This window comes from Chrysemys picta, chromosome 8 (genome assembly GCF_011386835.1).
Source record: "Chrysemys picta bellii isolate R12L10 chromosome 8, ASM1138683v2, whole genome shotgun sequence".
NCBI classification, from domain to species: domain Eukaryota; kingdom Metazoa; phylum Chordata; order Testudines; family Emydidae; genus Chrysemys; species Chrysemys picta.
In genome coordinates, this window is record NC_088798.1 from 62,716,373 (window position 1) to 62,741,014 (window position 24,642).

Below are 24,642 nucleotides of genomic sequence, written 5' to 3' on the forward strand. Positions count from 1 at the left end.
AGGAGGCTCAAGGCCACAATGGCAGCAGCTGCACAGGTACCATTATCACTATCATCATGAAAGAAAGCAAAAGTTAAGAGGCAGAACTCACTCCCTTTGCTCCCTAAAGTTTTAAGCACTACCTGCTCATTCACAATTCTGCTTGGGATTACTTGTGCACGGCACCAGTCACAGCACCTGCCACGGTGAGCATGGCCCACAGAGGGTTAGGGAAATGAGGAGGGAATTGCTTGGAGGCCTATAACTAGTACCATAGGGCAATGGCACTGAATACTGGCATTGGTGATTTTAGCGGATATCTCACTCCTGAGGATAGCAAAGGTGCGGAGAGCACAGCTGCTGCTGGTGTCCTGAAGCTGCCTGGACCCATATGTTGCTAACTTCTATACTGCAATGGGGCCTGCTGAAGTTATCGCTGACTGGCGTGGAAAAGTATCCTACCATGGAGGAAGAAATAAAGCTGCCATCCCTAGAAACCTTTGGGAGAGGATTGCAAAGGACCTCCATGGAAGTTTCATTAAGATCTCTCAGGAGAATTCAAGGGACATCCCTGTGTGCATAAACAAACTGCTCCACATAGGTGGGGGTGGGGGACGACGACGACGACTAATTCTATAGGCGACTGAAAAGCAGATAGCAACTCTACCTATCTTGGTCAGGCCACTCTGTCCTCTAGCACAAGTAAATTAATGAAAAGTCAATTTAATGTGTTCTACTATTTGCAGGGGCTGGGGGAGCATCCCTGTACTGGAGAATTTATGTATACACTTACCCGGGGTTCTTTCCCCTGCATCGGGCTCAACTGTGCTTGACTGGTGGAGTCAAAAACAGATCCTGGTTTGCTGAGCAGCTGGATTCTCCAGTTGCCATTCTCCTCCTTTTCCTCATCCACTTCACAGTTCATGGCAGAGTCCTATGACTCGGGCTCCTTGGAGGAATCGAAGGTGTTGTGTGGAGTGGTGGTGGGGGTCTCTCCTGAGGATGGCATACAGCTCCTTGTAAAAGCAGCAGGTCCGTGGCTTGGCACTGGATCAATTGTTGGCCCTCTTGATCTTCTGGTACATCTGCTGCAGCTCCTCGGCTTTCACGCAGCTCTGCTGCTGATCCCTGTCATAGCCCTTTTCCTGCATCCCCCGAGGAACCTGCTTACAGAGGTCCACATTTCTGTAGCAAGTCCAGAGCTGTGCATGCACAGCCTCTTCTCCCTACAGGTCCAGAAGATCCAATATCTCATCTACTCCAGGCAGCAGCACGGCTGGAGCGTGCACCTGGCATGGTCGGCTGGGCAGTTGCACACAACAATGAAGAGCTGCTAGGTGTGCTCACCAAGCCAGGCAATCAGGAAAAGGAAATTGAGAAATTCACAGGGCTTTAAAGGGAGAGTAGCTGCTGGACTCCAGGACCCCTGGGCAGTGAAGTTTACAATGGTGACCAGAGCAGTCAGTGTCCGGCATCGTGGGACAGCTGCTGGAGGACCGTTAGGGTCAACATAGGTAATGCAATGTCTACACTTGCGCTGTATCTACCTCTGTACATCGACCTTAGCTCAACGCTGCTCAGGGAGGTGGCATTACTATGTCGGCATAATGGGCCACTTAATCGTACACATATGCACAACTAGGTCGACGCAAGACAGCTTACAACAACCTAACTTTGTAGCATAGACCAGGCCTCAGCCTATATTCCTCCCACTGTGTCCTGCCTCAGATGGTGACAGAGAAGTTTATACATCACCTGAACATCTCTAAGAACACAGGACACAACAAAAGACTAGCTGAAGCAGACACGGAGCATTCAATCTATACTGGGAACACTGGACACTCAAATGACTAGACTGAGGGGCAGGGCATGAAACACTGGACTTGGCTTTAATGTCTTGCTTTCTTCATGTTTAGTCCAGTGTCTGAGGCCAGGTTCATGAGAGAGATTTGTCAATCACTTCCTATGCTGAAAGGTGCTAATGGCTGGTAAGTTTTATTCAAAAACATCACAGACCTCGTTAAGCCAATCGGTGACAAGCACCCTCCTCCAGACTCAACAAAAGGAGAAAGCATAAACAGCCTGGGGCAGTGGGGATCACCTAAAAGCAAGCAATAGGCCACGTGGCAGGTCAGAGCTAAGCTGTGTGGACTGATGGGTTTCCCCACTTGCAAAAGCAGGGCTAAGTTATCAATTGCAGGCAGTGTGTGTTTGAGCAGGAAGTCTCTGCTCTGATCATTTCCTGTATGATCTTACTCTTCCCATGACTCAGTTCTCCATCTGTACAATGAGATTACCAGCAGGGTCCTATCTCACCAGGGTATTGTGAGGACAAGTATATGAAAGATTGTGAGGTGCTCAGACACTCTGGTGACAGGGGCCATGTAAGTACTTTAGGTCATGTCTACACTACAAAATTAAGTTGATCTAACTTGCATAGGCATATAGCCGCCACTGTAACTACACCGCTTGTGCGTGTTTACACTTTGGCCCTTGTGTCGGCAGTGCGTGTCCTCACCGGGAGCACCTGTATCGATTGTATTGTTGGTCTGAGGCATTGTGGGATGGCTCCTGAAAGCCAGTAACAGTTGACATAAGCAACACTGACACTGTGGCGACCTAACTACATCGACATTAACTCTGCGCCTCTCGTAGAGGTGGAATTATTAAGTTGGCATAGCAGGGCAGTTACATTGGCGGGAACCACATTTAAGTGTCAGCACTTCCATAGCTAGGGCAACGAAAGCTGCCTTGCATCGCCCTAACTCTGTAGAGTAGACCAGGCCTTCGACGGACACAGGAGAAGGTGTTGCAAGCGTGATCCTGAGAAAAAACAAAGGCAGAGGGCTTCTTGGGCACAGAGACTGCTGGAGTGGGATCTCAGCAAAGAAACTGCCTGGCGTTGTTTGTTCCGACTATGTTCTGGGAAAGAAGACTGTGAATAAACTGCAAGAAAATACCCGACTCGCATCACTGATTTCTCAACCTAATGCAAACAACCCTGCAAGACCCTGAATTGTAGCAAACCACGCAAGCCAAAATGGCAACACACTGGTCCTCGACACTCAGAAGACCACATATTTTACTCCTGGCAGCATGATGCTTGTCTGTTCCACACATGCACAGTGGCTGACCAGCTTGCTGCTGCTAAGATTGACTCAAACATCCATAGGGAACACAGGGGTGTTCTCCCATCCTCATAGCTCTCATGGGCAAAGCTGGCCTCAACTTTCCTGGGAGGCCTACAAACCTTACACCACCAGCCCCCTCCCCTGCAAAAATACTACTGATTCCTGTGCCTATCCTCCCAACCCAAATTTAACTGGCTGTTTTCCACCGTTAACCACCCCACTGTGTTAGTGTGAGTGAGCAACAGAAACACTGTCTCCGGCTATCAAATGATCGTAAAGGATTGCAGCAACTCAAACAACTCAGCGATGCAGACACACCTTTCCGGTTTGTGCACAAATTCATCTAGCACCCTGGTGTACCGAGGGCTTTTAGACAGTTATTACTGGCATTGAGTAGCACCTGCAGGCCCTGAGAGCAGGGCCCCATGCTGCTAAGTATTCTGCACACATGCTAAGGGACAAGCCCAGGATCTTAGTCTACATAAACAGGCACAGTGACTTGGCCAGGCTTACACAGCAAATCAGTTGCAGAGCCAGGGACTGAACCCCAGGTTCTTGACTCCTACTCCAGTGCCTTCTCCGCTAGACCACATTAGCTCTCTTTTCTAACTGTTATATTCACAAATCATGAATTTTGCTTGACTCTGCAGCCTGGCAGACTTCCTCCTATCTTCCAGAGTTACCCAGCACACAGCCTATTTCATGGGGTGGGGTCAGAGTCCCTGGATTTTGGACTTATATCTTTAAGGTGACTAATCAGGCAGCAGTAACAACAAAGAGGAAATACAACCATCAGGCTCAGTCTGTAAGCAATCCAAGGGCTGAAATTTGTTTGCTCGGAGCAATCACTCAATCACCGATCGCACACAAATTCATAAAAATCAGTCTGTTCTCAAACAAGAACCCAGATGAATTTTAGTCAAAAAAAAAGCATAGCCTACAAATAGCTCACCCCAGTTCTACTCTTCGTACAGTATTCTGCATCCGGTTCAACCCTCTGGTCCTGATTCCCCACTGCCCTGCGCCTGGTGTAGCCATTTACAGCCATGCCAAGTGGCTGCAAAATGCTGCTATGATCACATGGCCAGACTAGTAGTGATGTTCAGTATTCACAGGGTGCAGTTAAGGTGGAGAGGATATCCAAAGGAGCAGCTTGCAGCTACTTGATTCTGAGTCTAGTTCTACACTGGGTTTAACACCTGCCTAGTTCAGAGCAGCATCAGAGCTGCTCTAAACTAGGCAGGGTGATTATGGACAGCATAAAGGGGCCAGATCACAGAAGGAATCTGACTTGTTAGTGTGACACCTCCGATTTGCCGTCCATTTGTGCAGGTGGGAATTAGAACACAAGGTACAAGACATAGAGCCTGGTTCTCCGCTGTATGACCAGCTCTCATCAGTCTTAGCATCTGAAAAACCAGCCACAGCATTGCATGACAGGTGAACTCTACTCACTCCAATAGTTTGCACTATATAAAGCAGGGGTCGGCAACGTTTGGCACGCAGCTCGCCAGGGTAAGCACCCTGGCGGGCCGAGCCAGTTTTATTTACCTGCTGACGCGGCAGGTTCGGCTGATTGCGGCCCCCACTGGCCGCAGTTCGTCGTCCCGGGCCAATGGGGGCGGCGAGAAGCCGCGACCAGCACATCCCTCACCCGCGCCGCCTCCCGCTGCCCCCACCCGCGATCGGCCGAACCTGCCGCGTCAGCAGGTAAATAAAACTGGCCCAGCCCGCCCGGGTGCTTACCCTGGCGAGCCGCATGCCGAACGTTGCCGACCCCTGATAGAAAGTACTGATTTGAAAACAATATGTACACCTTGCATATTACCCACCAGGAAATTCTGTTGACTATCTTGTGTCACACAACTATTAGTCAGTTTACATAACATACAGCTTGTGAACCAATGAATCTTTCAATGCACTCATTGATATCTTTGTTAACCTGACATTAACATCAGTTTACAGAACTCGATTTAGCAAGGAAGCAGTGAGTTTAATTGCAGCTTCAATCCATGTGAGCTCTGTGATTTGGAACCCTTTACTGATCCAAGATGGGTCATATATTTAGGGTGCATTTATAAATAGTCAGTAAATGGTCAATAAATGATTGTCTCTCTCACCAACAGAAGTTGGTCCAATAAAAGATATTACCGCATCCACTCTGTTCCCCTAATAAATGATTGACCGTGTAATAAGCAGTTAGATCAATTGTTACTAATTGTTAGAGTCCAGCAGCTCAACAGGTTGCTTTTATAAGCATCTATACCCACTCCTATTGATGTACTTAGGGAACCAGGCTTGTAAAAAGCACCAGGGTAATGCTAGGCATAATATTTTTTTCTATTTTCCTGTACCTCAGCTTACATCTCTGCTGGGGTACAGACCAGGAGTTTGATACATATTACAAGGTGGATTGATTTAAATCAAAGCTATTTTAATCATGATTTAAATTAGCAAGTAGGAAAACTTGATTTAAATAATCAATTTTAATCTTGTTTTAATTTGTACTTAGTATTATTTTCCTAAAGAAAATCACTGGTTGATAATCATTAAAAAAACATTGATTTGCAACTAAATAAAGCTTTTACACTACATTTGGTACCTTTTGCTAACCAGGACACTATAGTATATCTATACACATTTATTTAAGCAATGATATAATTTACATACATTTATTCAGATTCATAATCTTTATATTTTATGTTAGAAAATGGTGAATGATGCATTTCTGATTTACTAGATGATTATTAATTTTTTACTTGGGATTTGTGTCAAGCCTTATTGGGATAGAAATTAGAATTCATTTAAAAATGTCAAAAACAGCATTTTTAACAGTTAAATAAAAAATACCTTAAATGTGCTGGATACATCAAGAAAAAAGGATCAAAATATGTTTTGCATTTAAAACTAACTGATTTAGTAAACAAAGTAAGTATTATCTGTAGTTAGTGAATTTAACTAATGGTCTCTGGTTGCCATGCCCTTTGAGATTTTAGAACTAGTAGATCACATCCCTTATACCAGGTTTTTATTCATAGATTGGAAGAAAGGGGCAGGGGGGAGGACAAAACAAGCTTTCCTGCTTTTTCAACTTTCAATCAGTGTCTTAACTTTGAATAAACTAGTCATTGAACTGAACTAATTGAATAAACTGAAATAAACAAAATGGTCTCTCGGCACCTGCAGAAAAGACTACTGCTGTCAAAAGCTGGTTTAGCACTTTTTCATAGATTCCAAGGCCAGAAGGGATTCATTTGTGATCATCTAGTCTGATTGTAATCAAGTCACCCCTTAACCTTCTCTATCACTTGAATCTATCACCATGAATCTATCACTGTCAGGCAGGTTTTCTAATCTTTTAATCATTCTCATGGTTCTTCTCTGAACTCTCTCCAATTCATCCTTCTTCAACAAACTCTGGTTCCAGGTGCTTAGCCAGACTTCCACCAGATCAGTGATGTGACTTGCTTTAAGACTTCAGAAGGAAATAGGTACTGCTTAGCATTCGTTTTATTTCATTTAAATTGTAAATTATCGTAAATTTAGACCTTAACATAGACTGTCCTACTTTCAAATTTAATTTTAAGTAGGTTTATTTTAATAACAAAATTTAAATTTAAAAACTGTTTTAAATAAAGTCAGATTTAAATTAAAAATTTGATTTAAAAAATATTTTTTTTTTCCATGCTGAGGTATAATATAGCATTAAATATGTAACTGGAGAGTGGCTCAAAATCACTAAAGATAAACATTTACTAAAGCTATATAAAGTTATGCATACATAACAGTTTGCTTATAACCCTTGAAACAATTATGAATATTATCAATAACAACTCTTGCTTATTGACTACATTCCTTCAAGGGGGCTTTCCCCCCCAAGTTTTAGTTTTGTTACTATCATGAGTATGCAAACTATAATTAAGCACATGCACATACATACACTTCCCCGGAGCTCTTCTCTTCTCAGTTTCTGTGGAACAGAGCCTAAACTCTCTCTAGGGCATACCATCTCCTTAAAGCGAGGAAAGAAGTGCTAGTTCCCCAGTCTCCTTCAAACTCCCCCTGAGTCTTTGCCACACCAGTCTGCAATCTGCACAGCCTACAGCCATTTTAGTCCTCTTCTTCTTCTTCTTCTGCAGAGAGGTGGGGGAGCAAGCAGCCTGCTATCTAAATCCCACAAAATGGGTAAAGTCCCTGGAATACAATCCCTATGGTACAGACTACTGCTCCCATCATAAATCCTCCACTCTAATCTGGCTCCCACTCTTCCTATTTATAAACTCCTCCCCTTCCCCTTGAGTTCCCATTGGCTCTATCAGAGAACAATTCTGAGCATGTCTTGCCAGGCTACATGCTCACAATGGAAATCACCTAAGTAGCTTCAAAGAGCTCAGGAGCATGCCTAGTGACTGCCATGCCTCATTTGTGGAAAATTCTGACCCATCCAGCAGAACCACCCCAGCCAGCCCCAGCAAATCAGAGTGCCCCAAAACAAAACCAAGAAACTATGGATCCTCCCCACTGATTCTTCACTTGTTTCCACCACTAAGGCTTGGTCTACACTACCCCCCTAATTCGAACTAAGGTACGCAACTTCAGCTACGTGAATAACGTAGCTGAAGTCGAAGTACCTTAGTTCGAACTTACCTTGGTCCACACTCGGCAGGCAGGCTCCCCCGTCGACTCCACGGTACTCCTCTCGCCGAGCTGGAGTACCGCAGTCGACGGCGAGCACTTCCGGGTTCGACTTATCGCGTCCAGACTAGACGCGATAAGTCGAACCCAGAAGTTCGATTGCCAGCCGCCGAACTAGCGGGTAAGTGTAGCCAAGGCCTAAATGTTGCAATGCAAGTATGGGCTTACACTTACAACCACCTGTGCATGCCCATAACATCTATGAATCATTAACCCTTTATAAACTGTTTTATAAATGTACCCTTAATACAGTGGTCCCCAACCTTTTTGTGGCCAGTAGCACATTCATGTTTTCAGAAGAGTGTGGCGGGCGCCAACAATTTTTCAAGGCTTATTTTGTATTTGTACATTAAATAATACGAAAACCATCATATTTAATATTACATAATATATGAATCCAGAGAGAAGAGAGAAGCCGCGAGGACAGAGAACACCGGCGCCCGCAGCCCCGGAGTACTCTGTACCCGGCAGGCACGGGGCCGCAGCTTTTCTCCCCTGCTGGCCAGTAGGCGGGCCCCATGCCTGCCGGGAACAGAGAACACCGCACCCGCAGCCTGAGTTCTCTGTCCCCGTCAGGTGCGGGGCCGCAGCTTCTCTCCCCTGCTGGGCATTAGGCGGGTGCACATAAATGCCCCGCCGGGCGCCATGGCGCCCGCGGGCACCGCGTTGGGGACGACTGCCTTAATACAAAGTGTGAGTCCCAAGCTGTATGCGTACATTACAGAATTGCATCCTATTCCCACTTCTTTTTCATGCATGTTATTGTTCATGCACTATAAGAGGAAAACATTTACTGAACACTGTGTCCCAGGCTCACCTCCCATTTGTTCTTTTATGAACCCAGGCTTATCAGGGAGAAATAAATCAAACCCAGAGCAACCTGGAGCAACCAATGCCACAAAAGCTTGTTTCTTTCCAAAACTTGCATGCTGGCACCCGAGTTACACTGCGACAAACCTCAACTTGCAGGGTTTCCAGGACTGCTACAGGAGGGCAGAGAAGAGCCATGCTGTTGCAAAACCCCAGGGAAAACAATGGAGCGTTGCTATTTGTAAAGACCCCAGGCAGCCCTTATGTCTCATCAGCCCCTCTCCTGGCAAAGTCGGATTCAAGGCAATGTGTATGGCCCTGCTTGCTCGGCTTGACAGTGTCAGCTCAGCACCATTCGGCTTTACATTTTAAGAAAGGGTGAGATGGGGACTTACGGAAAGGAGGAAAGGAGCCCGTCGCCATGCACTGGGGGACCTGCATCTCTGAGCTGTGTCCCTGGCCTCCAGCTCACTAGCCTGGGAAGGGCGCTCCAGTCACCCTGACAAAGGGGACCCTCAGGGGAGGAGGGATCGGGAAGCCTGTTTGCACATTATAACCTGCTTCCCGACAGTCTGCCCCGAGTTACAAATTTACCTCCCAGACCTTGACCTGGGCTGGGTTTTTGGCCTTTTTTTTTTTTTTTTTTTTTTTTGTGCATGGGCGCGTGTTTGCTTTTTTGGCTCCTCTCTCTTTTGTGTTGCAACGCAGTGCCAACAGCACAGCCAGACAAACCAGCCAGGGCTGTGATCTTCTCAGCCGGGGCGGGGGAGAAAGCGAACAGGGGGATGAGTTGTTTTAAAACCTGAGTCATCGGGAGGGAGAGGGGGCAGTTTGCTACTTGAAAGCAGGGTCTGTTTCTAACCATGCCTGCGGCCCTCCCTGTGAGATAACTGCTGGCCTTTGAACCTTTAGCACAGGTCCATAAACTATCCAGTCACATTTCTTCTTCTTTTACCGCTTCCTCTCTCTCTCTGGCTCTCTGCAGAAAGCTAACTAATGCACATTAGCTCTCTTGCTGTTAATTCCTAGGACAGACAAAGCACAGGTAGTTTTTACCTTGCTATTGCTAGGTAGGTTAACACCATACCTCCACCCTAGGGTTACCATACGTCCGGTTTTTCCCGGACATGTCCGGCTTTTCAGCAATCAAACCCCCGTCCGGGGGGAATTGCTGAAAAGCCGAACATGTCCGGGAAAATGCCGGCCGGGCACTTCCTCTCCCGCAGCGGCTCTGCTACGCTCCTCCCCTCTAAGACTTTCAGAGCTGAGCTGCCCGAGCCAGCGCTACCGGCTTCGGGCAGCCCACCCTGCCTCCGGACCCCGAGCCGCCGGCCAGGCACTTCTCCTACCCGGCTCCAGCTGCTCTGCTCCGGCGGCTCGGGGTCCGGAGGCAGGGGGGGCTGCCCGAAGCCGGTAGCGCTGGCTCGGGCAGCTTGGCTCTTAAGTGCAGTTAGGAGCAGGGGTCCCAGGAGGGGGCAGTCAGGGGACAGGGAGCAGAGGGGTTTAGATGGGTCAGGAGTTCTGGGGGGGGGGGGCTGTCAGGGGGTGGGGGTGTGGATAAGAGTTGGGGCAGTCAGGGGACAGGTAGGGGGTAGGGTCCTAGGGGGCCAGTTAGGATGTGGGGAAGGTCTCAGGAGGGGGCAGTCAGGGGACAAAGAGCAGGAAGGCTTAGGTAGGGGATGGAGTCCTGGGGGGCAGTTAGGGGCAGGGGTCCCAGGAGGGGGCAATCATGGGGACAAGGAGTGGGGGGGAGGGTTTGGGGTTCTGAGGGGGTGGGAAGTGGGAGGGAGTGGAAGGGGCAGGGGCGGGGCTAGGGCAGGATGGGGGCGGGGCTAGGGCGGGGCTCCTCCCGTCCTCTTTTTTGATTGTTGAAATATGGTAACCCTACTCCACCCAGAGTCGACCTTGACTAGCTACATCAAGGTAAAGCACTACAGAGCCTTGTCTCCCCCAGGATTTGCAGCTAACACATGCTATCGCCTTATTTTGGCAGCGAAGGCCTAGCCCCTGTCTTTGATTGCAGCACATGTAGTGGCAACCTGCATACAATGCAAATGACTCTTCACAGCACCTTTCAGGTCCTCCCAGAACCCTCACATTGTTTGCCAGCTCTCTGTTTCTGGTCCGCCTGCCCCAGAAAGCGGGAGGATAACCAAGAAGTGCTATTCTGAGGGCATTTGACTTTCATCTCTCTTCACTTTAGGTCAGCTCCAACCAAGTGAGATGGGCAGTTGTGCTGTCAGTTCAGGATACTGACCCCTCTGTCTCATTGGGCCATTTCCTAGTGTGCCCTGTGGCCATGCCTCTCACGCTCTTCCCCAGCTGACTCTTCGGCCGGGCCCAAAACAAAAGGGGAGCCAAACTAGTTACAAGCTTAAAAAGGTCCTGCCCCGGGCCTACCTGGCCAAGACAGCTTTGACATTAGATGTCTCCAGTTAAGCTCTAGCCCCAGCTGGTCCTTTCTTCGAGGCACCTTCAAGGCAGTCCCTAGTTAAAGCTAGCTCAAGAGGTCTCCTCTCTCTCACCAAGCTGGGCTTGTCCTCTTATCTCCACCCTCCAGACTTGACACCTACTGCAGTTATAGCAGGTAAGGGTGATTGTACCCACGGGCTCTCCTTAACCCCTTCAGGCCCAGTGCATGGCTGGTACCCCCATCACATGTTGGCAAACCCCTGCCCTTTTCTCATATATGGGGGGTGGAATTGAATGTTTTCAATCTATTCTCAATAGATGTACCTTTGGATATGTATCTAACTGCATGTAAAACTTATTTTACAAGAACATTAAGATTATACAGATAGCCATTGGAAAGTCAGAAAATGCCAAAGTTAAGGCTATATGAGCAACCTTATCTCTGCCCGTGTGTATCCCTATTAGGGGTAAGCCTAGGATTCAAACCCAGGCTCATGCCTAACTCCTCCCTTCCATTTACACACAAATAGCACAAACCCAGGGCTCAGATCCAGCACCCCATGGAGGTGGAGGGTCTGAGCCTGAGTCAAGCCAGAATCCAGGCATCAAGCCTTATTGCTTTGCAGTGTAGACGTAGCCCTACTGGATTTGTGCTCTGGGAGTTAGCCAAAAGTATCCCACAAGCTGACTTTCTTTGTCCTAGGGACAATCAAGTTTGGTGGACAGCCAAGTTTTCCCCTACTGCACTACGAGCAAAGTGCTAGAGCGGCCACAGTTTGGAAGAGCTCTAGAAAGTCTGGGATGGGGGTGGTTGGACTCTGGCCCATGTTATGCAATGTAGAGGCTGGAGCCCCAGATTGGGACCCAGGATTCAACAATTCCTAGCCTGGGTTTTCAAACTAGTGTAGACATTCAAGCCTTAGGTTAAACCCAGGGTCTGCTAACTTGAGTTCTACTAACCCTGCACTTACATTGCAGTATAGACATAACCTAACTGGCCTGATTTTCAGAAGCACAGAACACCCACAGCTCCCATGGACAATGTAATGATGTACTTGCTGTGTATTATTCAGCCACTGTGTGCTGTGCAGTTTCAGGAGGAACATGGCTCCTGGTAACAAAGACGACAAAATTGGAACTCAAACTGTGTGGAAACCTGTTTGTTTGTCCATGGTTGTGGCTATTTTTGTGAATGAATGTCTTGTTTAAGATGGACTGTGATTCTACATATCATGACATGAGCCAAGAGGAGCTGCTGCAGGTGCTCAGCAACTCTGAAAACCAGACTATACCGTATTTGGTTACAATATCAAATCATATCGTAGTATTTGAGAAACAGAATATCAAAAAACTCTTAGTTAAAAGCTTAATTACACATGTATAGCATTTTGCACTGCTGTGCAACCATGAGTGTAAGTAATAGGAAACAGTACTTGATCAATAATATGAAAACACATAATAAAATGTAAGCAACATACCACAGATACAGCATACATACAGGCTAATGATGGGCACCATTGTAAAGGTTTTCATCTATAGTATAAAGATTTACAGTGTCACAACATGAATAATTTCAATAACTGTATAACTATAATGTATGCTTCTTTAGTATAACTTATTGATCCCATTCTAAAAACGTGGCTGGGCAAAATGGGACACAAACAACTAAAGAGAATTAATTTATCTCTGCAGATCAGACTTACAGTTGCCCTTTTGAGAGGAGCCCCGGAATACAATGTGTGAAAGGATAGAGACAATGAGATAGGATGAGATATAATAATCACATGTGATGGTAGATTTGAAGCAATGATCTATCTATTTAATCTAATAATGAAGAATTCATTCCAGATGTCCCTGGAATATGTTTGGCAGACACAGGATTTAGCAATACTTAAATTTCTAAGGAACCCTCAGATACTGCAGTGACAAGCTGAGTGTCAGAACCTAGAGAGAACAGAAATTATTTTATTGTTTTATGAACAAATGAGAGGCTATAAACCTTTATAGACCAGGTGGCAATAAAACTTTACAATGCAAAACCATGGGGGAGTTTGTTAATCCGCTCCGATTGCCAGTTAGTTTTCCAGGTAGAATTTAAAATGTTGGTTTTGACCTATAAAACATTCTAAATGGCCTGGTATCACCCTATTTAACAGGCTGCCTCTCTCCCCATGCCATAGAGCCACAAACGCAATCGGAGGAGGCATCTGAGCAACATTCCCCTGTTTATGATGTTATGTTCACCGTGCGCACACAGAGAGGTTAGATGAAAACATCAAACACACTGCAGCCTTCCAGCAAGAGTAACATCACTTTAGCATTCAGAGCGAGAACCCAAGAACCCATGAACAGAAAGAGACAAAGTACCCTGATCCCTAAAACAGAGAGGCATAACTCACCTCACTTTGATCTGACTCTCATCACATGCTTCCCTACTGAGCCCCCGGCCTGCAAGCAGGACCAGGAAACCCTGTGAGAATTTAGTGATTGATCATTGTTTTCAATACACGACATGTGACAGAGGCAACTGCTCACAGGGCATTCACTGTGAGGGGCCCTTCATTTAGGAATTCACCCCTCCTCTTGATCTGAAATAGCCTGAAACCATTGAACTTCAGGGCATGCTGGCAGCCCCATTTCCTTTCTCCTGGCATTTGAGGCGGAATGGAGTGCTGGTGTCAGGGCCGGCTCCAGGGTTTTGGCCGCCCCAAGCAGCCAAAACAAAAACAAAAACAAACAAACAAAAAAGCCGTGATCGCAATCTGCGGCGGCAATTCGGCGGGAGGTCCTTCACTCCCAGGCGGAGTGAGGGACCCTCCGCCGAATTGCCGCTGAATACCTGGACCTGCCGCCCCTCTCTGGAGCGGCCGCCCCAAGCACCTGCTTGAGAAGCTGGTGCCTGGAGCCGGCCCTGGCTGGTGTTATGGCTTGATTCCAGCTGGATTCCTACTGGCGGCAGAGGGGGTTTCATTGAACTCTGTGATTTGCTTGCATTTTAAGTAAGAGATTTTGCTTGGGCACTTTATTCGGATTTTTAAACAGAAAACAAAGAGCGAAAAAGGATTATAGACCATCTCCCCTTCCCTCCCTTCCCCCCCCCCCAGCTATTTGCTGACATCACCTTTGATGCTGTTTTATACAGACATTTCAAAACAGCTACTTTGATTTGGAGTTTTGAACTACTCAGCTTCTCATGATTTAAATAGCTAATAAGGAGGAATTAAACTAAGTTAATTAACACTGATGGGAAGAAGAAAAGGGAATTGTAATTTTATTCATTAAGGCCCAGATTTAGCAAAATGTTAAGCAAGTGCTTAGTTTAAGGACTTGCTTAAGTCCTATTAACTTCAACGGGCCTTACTATAACATGCTTATGATTGCACCTAGGAATCTTACTCGTGGACTGGTATCACATTGTGCTAGATGCTGTACAAATGTGCCTGGCTGAATCACGTCCTACATCCTTTCCCTGTATCATACAGTGCACACTAGTTTGTTATTGTAAGGCTGAACATTAACACTGAAATATTGGTTTTGCCAGGTGATTTTTTTTGTCTGTCTTTTAGTTTAATTAAATATAAATAAGACAGTTACAAGCACTTTTCAAACAAAAATACACACACAAACACACACATTGATTTCTCTTGGGACTTTAAAAACCAGATTTCATCCAGTTCATGTGTCAGATGTTACCATGCCTGTGAACAATTTGCAAATAGGATCAAAGATCAGTACTAATTTTAGTAGGCTCTTGGGCCATATGTCCGCACACTACTTTTGTTTTGATGAAACCTTGTGGAACATGAGCCATGGATAAAAACAAACAGAGGGCACTGGATTCTGGGGGGCTCGGAGGGAAGCCTCACTAGCAGAAAGGAAGCTTCTGTACAGATTTGCAAGGACAGTGCGCATCTGTACAGTTCATGGGGCTATGGAAGAGGCAGGAATGCCAGACTGAATCCAAAAGGTAACACTATGTTTTATTTAAATTAAAGGAGATATCCAATCTCTTAGAACGGACCTTGAAAGGTCATCAAGTCCAGCCCTCTGCCTTCACTAGCAGGACCAAGTACTGATTTTGCCCCAGATCCCTAAGTGGCTCCCTCAAGGACTGAATTCACAACCCTGGGTTTAGCAGCCCAATGCTCAAACCACTGAGCTATCCCTCCCCGAATATTTAGCTTCCTATTGTAGCTCTCTCAAGTATTCCAACTCCCACACTGACTGGTATATCCCATGGAGCCTCATATCACTGCACAGGGATCTCCATAAGGCTGTCATACAATTAGAGCTGTACGTTAAAAATCAGGTGTTAAACTTTTTTTTAAAAAGTCATCACGTGACTATTTTGGAGTGGCTCAACTCTGGTTAGGGAGTAGATTCAGATCTTCATCAGGCTCAGGTAGGAGTGAGAGAGAGTACAGCCTACTGTTGCTGGGTGGCCTGCCAGGCCTCTTGTTGCCTTTCAGCCAGTACCTGCTGAGTTTCAGCAGAGCTGTGCTGCTGCTGGGCTAGAAGATTTATCAATTTCTCCATTGTCCCCTTGTTTCAGTCTGAAGAGATCCCACCTCTGGTACCAAGTTTTGACTGGCAGGTGGCACTCACTTCCTGGATGCCTCTTAGCAGCTGAGTGTAGTACTGCAAGCTTTTTCTCTGCTCCTGGCACCCTCGCTAGGTGGCCAACCTCACTAAGCAGGTCTTCCGTGGCTCAGCTCTCTGGCCAAGTCACACAGTCAAAATGGACCCATTGCAGAGCAGCAAAGAGTTCACCAAACTCTCTGCCCTCACCAGGGTCTTCAACCCCATCTCTGGGGCCTTTAAATCCATCTTTTTATTCAGGCACCTGAGGCCAGAGCAGAACCCCTTCTTCACCCCTCTGACCACAACTAAGCACTGATCTGCTCAACTCCTGCCACTCCTTTTATCTGAGTCTGCTGGGCTCTGATTGGCTGATTCTATGCATCCTTTCTAGGCAGGCCTGGAGGACCCACCTTCACTGCTCCTTCCTGGGGTGGAGTATAGTAGGACCTCAGGGCTTCCAGCAAGGGGGGGGGGCCTCAAAAGGCCAGGTATACCCCATTACACACAAGCTTCTTTTTCTGACTATAAAAATGTTCAGGCTTGGAGAGACACGCTATGCATTGTTAATTTTGACAGGTTTCAGAGTAGCAGCCGTGTTAGTCTGTATCCGCAAAAAGAAGAACAGGAGTACTTGTGGCACCTTAGAGACTAACAAACATAATGACAGGTTTCAGAGTAGCAGCCGTGTTAGTCTGTATCCGCAAAAAGAAGAACAGGAGTACTTGTGGCTTAGAGACTAAGGTGCCACAAGTACTCCTGTTCTTCTTATTGTTAATTTTGTTATACAAGATTCTGGGTAGCAGGAGTTGTGCATGCAGCGCGATAGTTTACGCTCTGCCACAGTCTCTGACGGGAGTCAGTTTCTGAGGCAGAATTGTTCCCTTGGAACTGCACATTGGTGAAGAGCTGAGATTCCTGAAAAAAGGGATTGCCTCTGTGCTGTTTGAATCATAGAATATCAGGGTTGGAAGGGACCTCAGGCGGTCATCTAGTCCAACCCCCTGCTCAAAGCAGGACCAATCACCGACTAAATCATTCCAGCCAGGACTTTGTCAAGCCTGACGTTAAAAACCTCTCAGGAAGGAGATTCCATCACCTCCCTAGGTAACCCATTCCAGTGCTTCACCACCCTCCTAGTGGAAAAGTTTTTCCTAATATCCAACCTAAACCTCCCCCACTGCATCTTGAGACCATTACTCCTTGTTCTGTCATCTGCTACCACTGAGAACAGTCTAGATCCATCCTCTTTGGAATCCCCTTTCAGGTAGTTGAAAGCAGCTATCAAATCCCCCCTCATTCTTCTCTTCTGCAGACTAAACAATCCCAGTTCCCTCAGCCTCTCCTCATAAGTCATGTGCTCCAGCCCCCTAATCATTTTAGTTGCCCTCCGCTGGATTCTTTCCAATTTTTCCACATCCTTCTTGTAATGTGGGGCCCCAAACTGGACACAGTACTACAGATGAGGCCTCATCAATGTCGAATAGAGGGGAATGATCACGTCCCTCGATCTGCTGGCAATGCCCCTACTTATACAGCCCAAAATGCTATTAGCTTTCTTGGCAACAAGAGCACACTGTTGACTCATATCCAGCTTCTCGTCCACTGTAACCCCTAGGTCCTTTTCTGCAGAACTGCTGCCTAGCCATTCGGTCCCTAGTCTGTAGCTGTGCATGGGATTCTTCCGTCCTAAGTGCAGGACTCTGCACTTGTCCTTGTTGAACCTCATCAGATTTCTTTTGGCCCAATCCTCTAATTTGTCTAGGTCCCTCTGTATCCTATCCCTACCCTCCAGCATATCTACCACTCCTCCCAATTTAGTGTCATCTGCAAACTTGCTGAGGATGCAGTCCACACCATCCTCCAGATCATTAATGAAGATATTGAACAAAACTGGCTCCAGGACCAACCCTTGGGGCGCACCGCTTGATACCGGCTGCCAACTAGACATGGAGCCATTGATCACTACCCATTGAGCCCGACGATCTAGCCAGCTTTCTATCCACCTTATAGTCCATTCATCCAGCCCATACTTCTTTAACTTGCTGGCAAGAATACTGTGGAAGACCATATCAAAAGCTTTGCTAAAGTCAAGGAATAATACATCCACTGCTTTCCCTTCATCCACAGAGCCAGTTATCTCGTCATAGAAGGCAATTAGGTTAGTCAGGCATGACTTGCCCTTGGTGAATCCATGCTGACTGTTCCTGATCACTTTCCTCTCCTCTAAGTGCTTCAGAATTGATTCCTTGAGGACCTGCTCCATGATTTTTCCAGGGACTGAGGTGAGCCCAACTGGCCTGTAGTTCCCTGGATCCTTCTCCTTCCCTTTTTTAAAGATGGACATTACATTAACCTTTTTCCAGTCATCCGGGACCTTTCCGGATTGCCAGGAATTTTCAAAGATAAAGGCCAATGGCTCTGCAATCACATCCGCCAACACCTTTAGCACCCTCGGATGCAGCACATCCGGTCCCATGGACTTGTGCTCATGCAGCTTTTCTAAATAGCCCTGAACCACTTCTTTCTCCACAGAGGGCTGGTCACCTCCTCCCCATGCTGTGCTGCCCAGTACAGTAGTCTGGGGGGCTGACCTTGATCGTGAAGACAGAGGCAAAGAAAGCATTGAGTACATTAGCTTTTTCCACATCCTCTGTCACTAGGTTGCCTCCCTCATTCAGTAAGGGGCCCACACTTTCCTTGACTTTCTTCTTGTTGCTAACATACCTGAAGAAACCCTTCTTGTTACTCTTAATATCCATTGCTAGCTGCAACTCCAAGTGTGATTTGGCCTTCCTGATTTCACTCCTGCATGCCTGAGCAATGTTTTTATACTCCTCCCTGGTCATTTGTCCAATCTTCCACTTCTTGTCAGCTTCTTTTTTGTGTTTAAGATCAGCAAGGATTTTACTGTTAAGCCAAGCTGGTCGCCTGCCATATTTACTATTCTTTCTACACATTGGGATGGTTTGTTCCTGCAACCTCAATAAGGATTCTTTAAAATACAGCCAGCTCTCCTGGACTCCTTTCCCCCTGATGTTATTCTCCCAGGGGATCCTGCCAATCAGTTCCCTGAGGGAGTCAAAGTCTGCTTTTCTGAAGTCTAGGGTACGTATTCTGCTGCTCTCCTTTCTTCCTTCTGTCAGGATCCTGAATTCTCATGGTCACTGCCTCCCAGGTTTCCATCCACTTTTGCTTCCCCTACTAATTCTTCCCTGTTTGTAAGTAGCAGGTCAAGAACAGCTCTGCCCCTAGTTGGTTCCTCCAGCACTTGCACCAGGAAATTGTCCCCTACACTTTCCAAAAGCTTCCTGGATTGCCTGTGCACCACTGTATTGCTCTCCCAGCAGATATCAGAGTGATTGAAGTCTCCCATGAGAACCAGGGCCTGTGATCTAGTAATTTCTGTTAGTTGCCGGAAGAAAGCCTCGTCCACCTCATCCCCCTGGTCAGGTGGTCTATAGCAGACTCCCACTGCAACATCACCCTTGTTGCTCACACTTCTAAACTTAATCCAGAGACTCTCAGTTTTTTCTGCAGTTTCATACCAGAGCTCTGAGCAGTCATACTGCTCTCTTACATACAATGCAATGCCCCACCTTTTCTGCCCTGCCTGTCCTTCCTGAACAGTTTATATCCATCCATGACAGTACTCCAGTCATGTGAGTTATCCCACCAAGTCTCTGTTATTCCAATCATAGTTCACGGACTGTGCCAGGACTTCCAGTTCTCCCTGCTTGTTTCCCAGGCTTCTTGCATTTGTGTATAGGCACTTAAGATAACTTGCTGATCATCCTGCTTTCTCAGTATGAGACAGGGGTCCTCCCCTCTTGCGGTCTCCTGCTCATGCTTCCTCCTGGTATCCCATTTCCCCACTTACCTCAGGGTTTTAGTCTCCTTCCCCCGGTGGACCTAGTTTAAAGCCCTCCTCACTAGGTTAGCCAGCCTGCTTGCGAAGATGCTCTTCCCTCTCTTCGTTAGGTGGAGCCCGTCTCTGCCTAGCACTCCTTCTTGGAACACCATCCCATGGTCAAATAATCCAAAGCCTTCTATCTGACGCCACCTGTGTAGCCATTTGTTGACTTCCACGATTCGACGGTCTCTACCCAGGCCTTTTCCTTCCACGGGGAGGATGGACGAGAACACCACTTGCACCTCAAACTTCTTTATCCTTCTTCCCAGAGCCACGTAGTCTGCAGTGATCCGCTCAAGGTCATTCTTGTCAGTATCATTGGTGCCCACGTGGAGAAACAGGAAGGGGTAGTGATCCAAGGGCTTGATGAGTCTCGCAGTCTCTCGGTCACATCGTGAATCCTAGCTCCTGGCAAGTAGCAGACCTCTCAGTTTTCCCGGTCAGGGCAGCAGATAGATGACTCAGTCCTCTTGAGAAGGGAGTCCCCGACCACCACCACCCGCCTCCTTCTCTTGGGAACAGTGGTCTTGGAACCCCCATCCCTAGGACACTGCATCTCATGCCTTCCAATCGATGGAGTCTCCTTCTGCTCCCTTCCCTCAGATGTATCATCTAGTCCACTCTCCGCATTAGTACCTGTGGAGAGAACATGAAAACGGTTGCTCACCTGTATCTGCACTGCTGGTACATGGATGATCCTCTTTCTTCTTCTGGAGGTCACATGCTGCCAAATTTCTTCACCGTCCTTCTGTCCCCACTGCGCAGCCTGCTCTGATTCTTCACAATGTTGTGCCCATGGAAGCATATCCTGACGTCAGTCCAGGAAATCTTCATTTTCTCTTATGCAGCACAGGGTCGATACTTGTTTCTCCAGACCTCAAACCTTCTCTTCCAATATGGAGACCAGATTGCACTTTGTGTGACCATTTCTGTTCCAGGACTGATGCATGTGTTGGGAAAAAATAAGTTACCTCTTGGAATATACTCTCTGTGTCACTGATTTCTCCTCCATTGCAAAGACCCAGACACTAGCTCCCACTCTCCAGAGAGACAACAATATTATAAAGGGACACTCTCAGTTTACTGAATTGGGAGCCAAAATTCAGGTTTGTGCTACTGTGGAGAAACAGTAAGTGAAAGTGACTATAGACAAAAGAAACTGACCAACTTAGTTCGTGATCACAGCTAAAACAAAGTGCAACAAGTAAAAAATATAAAAGATAAAAAGTCAATTCAGTTCTTACAGGGCTGACAGCACAAGGTATTAGTAACACAAATAGAGACCTTGTTTTGAAATACTGTATTATTTTTATCATATTGACAGTGAGACAGATTCTCAGCTGGTGTGATACCACTGAAGTCAATGGGGTTCTGCCAATTTTCACCACTGGTAGATCTGACTCAGGTCTTTCGAATTAGACTTTATCTTTTGTCATTTTGGCCAGGATGGGAAAGTTTAGGGCCTGTGCCCTAATATGACCCAGCAGAGTAAGAGGTCCAAAGATTTTGTGTGTGTCTTGCAGCATTTGAAACAATCTTATCATCTTCTAGCAGAGCTCCTTCTGAACTGAATGCTACCAGATTGAACCAGTGCTGCTTGTGGACTGAGAAAAAGAGTGATCTGTGTTTGATCTGACTGCAGTGAGCAAGACACTATAGCTACTCGACAATGAACTCATGAAAAAGTTATCTGGAAGCCTTAAAAAAAGTCAGACGTTTTTAGTTTTTTGGAATGTGGTAATTTTTTTGTGTATGTTCAAAATGTGCGTTCATTTTTAAAACATGAAAATCTGGGTAATTATATTAATAAAATGGTGCAGGAAAAACATGGATTTATTTATGTAGTCACCCCTCCTCTCCTGGTGCATGAACTGGAGTGGAGACACAATTCCACACAAACTAAACTCAATGCTAGGAAAAAAGTAGCCACTCCTTCAAATAAAACAGGGCAAAAATGGACCCAAAAGAAGAGTTGATAGAGAAAAGGGGGTCAAAATGGTCAAAGGTGCACTGATCCCATGAGTAAAACCCTGCCTTCCCTATGCAGCCACACAGGCTCTGACCAACATCTTCAAGCAAATGACAGACTATTAAATGAGTAGAATACAATTCTATGCACCAAAAAAACTTCATTAAAAGACTGTTTTAAAGTAAAACATACAAAAGTCAGGAAAGACCTAGGATTGCCCCCTCGTTTCTCTGCACTGTGGTAAGATTCTCTTCTTACTGGGAGTAATTTTGCTCATATCAATGAAGTTACACTGTGGTGAAACTAGGGAGCGTGAGAGAGTTAGACCCATAGGCTGCAATCCTGGTTCCATTGAAATGGGAATTTTACTACTGACTTCCATAGAGCCAGGATGTCACGAGTGGGCTTTAGTAACTTTTTCACGTGTTCTTTTTCCACAGCCCCCCTGCCTCATTTGGTGCACAAGTTGGATGGTGTTCACCAACTGAGCAAGAGGGTGCAGTGACTGCACTAGATCCTCAGCAAGTGTAAATCACCATTGCTCCTTCACCCCATGCTCATAGCCAATCCTCATCAATGGTCAATTACCTCCCCACTCCACCAACAATCTTATTTGGTGCATGATGTTCTCGTGCAGTTTTACAAACCGAAAAGGCTGGGATAGTAGCCAAAATCTTGGGCGGTTATTTGAATCAAATATGCAAGTGCCTTAATAATCATACAAACATCTTAAAGCACTTTACAAAGGAGGTCAGTATCACTGAGCCCATTTTACAGATGGGGAAATTGAGGCACAAAGTTGAAGTGTTTTGCCAAAGGTCACCCAGCAGCAGAGCCAGGAATAGAACCTAGGTCTGTTTAAGCCCAGGTTAGCACTCAAGCCCCTAGTCAATACTGCCAATATACACTAGCTATGATATTGCTGGCACTTTGAAGGTGGTAGGCATGACAGTCAGAGTTGCTGAAGGCAGGGGGTTTGGGGCTAGGGATACCACAATTTACTCCTTGTTCTCCAACAAAGAGCTATTTCATCACAATGTTGCTTCATCACATCTTGGCACCACTGTGCTTTCGTGCTACTGCCACGTTGAGAGGCTCAGAACAAATCAAAGACCCTTTGCCTTGTGAACTGGGATAGCAGGATATGGGCTGGCTCTGTGGAAATTAGGTCTGTCGCACAACTGGAAATCCTGCCTCAAGAACAGGAAAGAACAACCAGCTGCTGGCTGCTTCCTGCAGAGGATAGGAAAGGATCATGGGCAAGACAGTGACGGCTCTTAGACGGCAAGCGTGAAACGCCCTCATTGAAATCAACAGACATTTTGCCAGGGCCAGGACTTCACCCCGACTGGTAAAGGTGCTGGCAAATCAACACATCTTGAGGCACCTGGATTGAGAGTTTAATGCTGAAAACAAAGCCCCTGCTCAGACCGCTGGCCCATGCTATGCAGGGCAGACTAGATGATCACAGTGGTCTCTTCTGGGCTTGGAATCAATGAAAAAAACTCACCTGGCTTCAGATTTCATTGCAAAAAAAATGTTTGCATGGTTCTTAATAACTGCAGGCCTTGGAAGCAATTTCCCATCCCGGCTTTGAAGGTTGTTTTGTTTTGTTCCAGCTCCCTGTTGCAGCCTGTGGTTCCCTAATAGTTTCTGTGCAGGCAGATGCGGCTGCACTGATATTAAAAGCCTCCACATGTCAAGCTGCTCCTGTTTCAAAATGATGCTTTCATCTGAGGAGGGGGAATTTGAAAGCACTGCATCCCTAAAGGTCACTTGGGGAGGTGAAGGGGAGGAAATTGGTTGGCATGGTAACCAGAGAGCTTGAATGTCCAGCCACTTCTCACCAAGGTGAAAATCCATCTGCCCTTGGCAAAAAGACAGAGCAAGATCGCTTCAATAGGCCCTGCTTGATGAGGACCTAATCAGCTGGGTGAGAGTTGCAGCCAGCAGTTACTTACAGCACCAGCCAGCAGCAATCTGCCCATTGTCCATTAGGTTTGTCAAATTAAAGCAATGCCAGACTCAAGAGCTGTGTTTGCTAAGGGCCCACGTAAGCCTTTATTTTGGTCCCAGTTTGATTCACTTTGCCTTTGCATCCTCCGAGAGTCGCATCAAGCTCAAGGCTGATGGGGGAGATGATTGTGCTCTATAAAAACATCAGGGGTAGACACAGGGAGGGTGAAGAGCTATTGAAGCTGAAGGACAATGTTGGCACAAGAACAAATAGATATAAACTGGCCATGAGCAAATTCAGGCTGGGAATTAGAAGAAGGTCCCTAACCAGAAGGGGGTGGGTCTGGAGCAGCCTCCTCATAGGAGTCGGGGGACAAACAACTGAATTAGTTTTGAGAGAGAGATGGACAGATTTATAAGTGGGATTGTACAATGGGGTTGCTTGTGATGATAGGGGAGCAGGGCTCAGCAGCCGTGGGGGTCCCTTACAGTTTCTCTTATGTTCCTAAAAGTTCATGCTTCAAGGCTTCAGCCAGTCACCTGTAGAGGGCAGGAAGGGTTCCCCCCCACCAAGGTATTCTGGGTTGGGATTTTTGGTCTCTTTCCTCTGAAGCCTTAGGCCTGGCCTCAGCTAGAGATGGGACATAGTGCAGGGTAGGCCAGGGCTCTGAGGTGGCACTGAGCATCCTCTCTCAGGTGCTTGGCTGGCTGGTTCTTGCTCACGTTTTCAGAGTCTAACTGATCACCATGTGTGGTGTCAGGAAGGAATTTTCCCCCAGGTCAGATTGGCAGTGACCATTGGGGTTTTCACCTTCCTTTGCAGCATGTGGGTGCAGGTCACTTGCTGGGATTATCTGGGTCTATCTCATTTAAACATTTCCCAGCACTTTGTGGGGGCCTCGGGCACTGATACAGCTGGGTCCTGACATACACTATCAACAGCCATGTCCCGCAATTGCCCTTCAGTTGGACAGTTCACTTTAAGAGGCTAAACTGTCCGTTTCCAGCAACTTCGGGTAGACTTTTTTCTCAGGATCTTAAGTGTTGCCACAGCTACTTTTCTGGCAGAAACCAAGTTTGCCTAGTTTCTCCCCCAAAGTCCATATACTACCTGGCTCCTTCTGGCCCCATCCAGACAATGATGAGAAAGAAATGACTTCCCCCATCCTTCCTTTGCTGCATACAACTTGTTCTTTAAC

The 24,642-nt window shown here is 46.6% G+C and overlaps 1 protein-coding gene across 4 annotated transcripts in view; it reads right to left on the minus strand.

Moving 5' to 3' along the window:
• The window catches only part of RXRG (retinoid X receptor gamma), a 103,403-nt gene extending 94,216 nt beyond the window's left edge, over positions 1 to 9,187 (minus strand). The window contains exon 1 of one of the 4 annotated variants that reach the window (XM_024110094.3): positions 9,011 to 9,187. In XM_024110094.3, coding sequence (XP_023965862.1) covers positions 9,011 to 9,056 — 46 coding nt within the window. In that variant the 5' untranslated portion in view covers positions 9,057 to 9,187. Of the gene's footprint in view, positions 1 to 4,062; positions 4,151 to 7,046; positions 7,233 to 9,010 lie in introns of those variants that run through there. The other 3 variants (XM_065554583.1, XM_042851416.2, XM_065554585.1) reach the window with 3 other exon arrangements.
• Between the last annotated feature and the right edge of the window lie 15,455 nt (positions 9,188 to 24,642).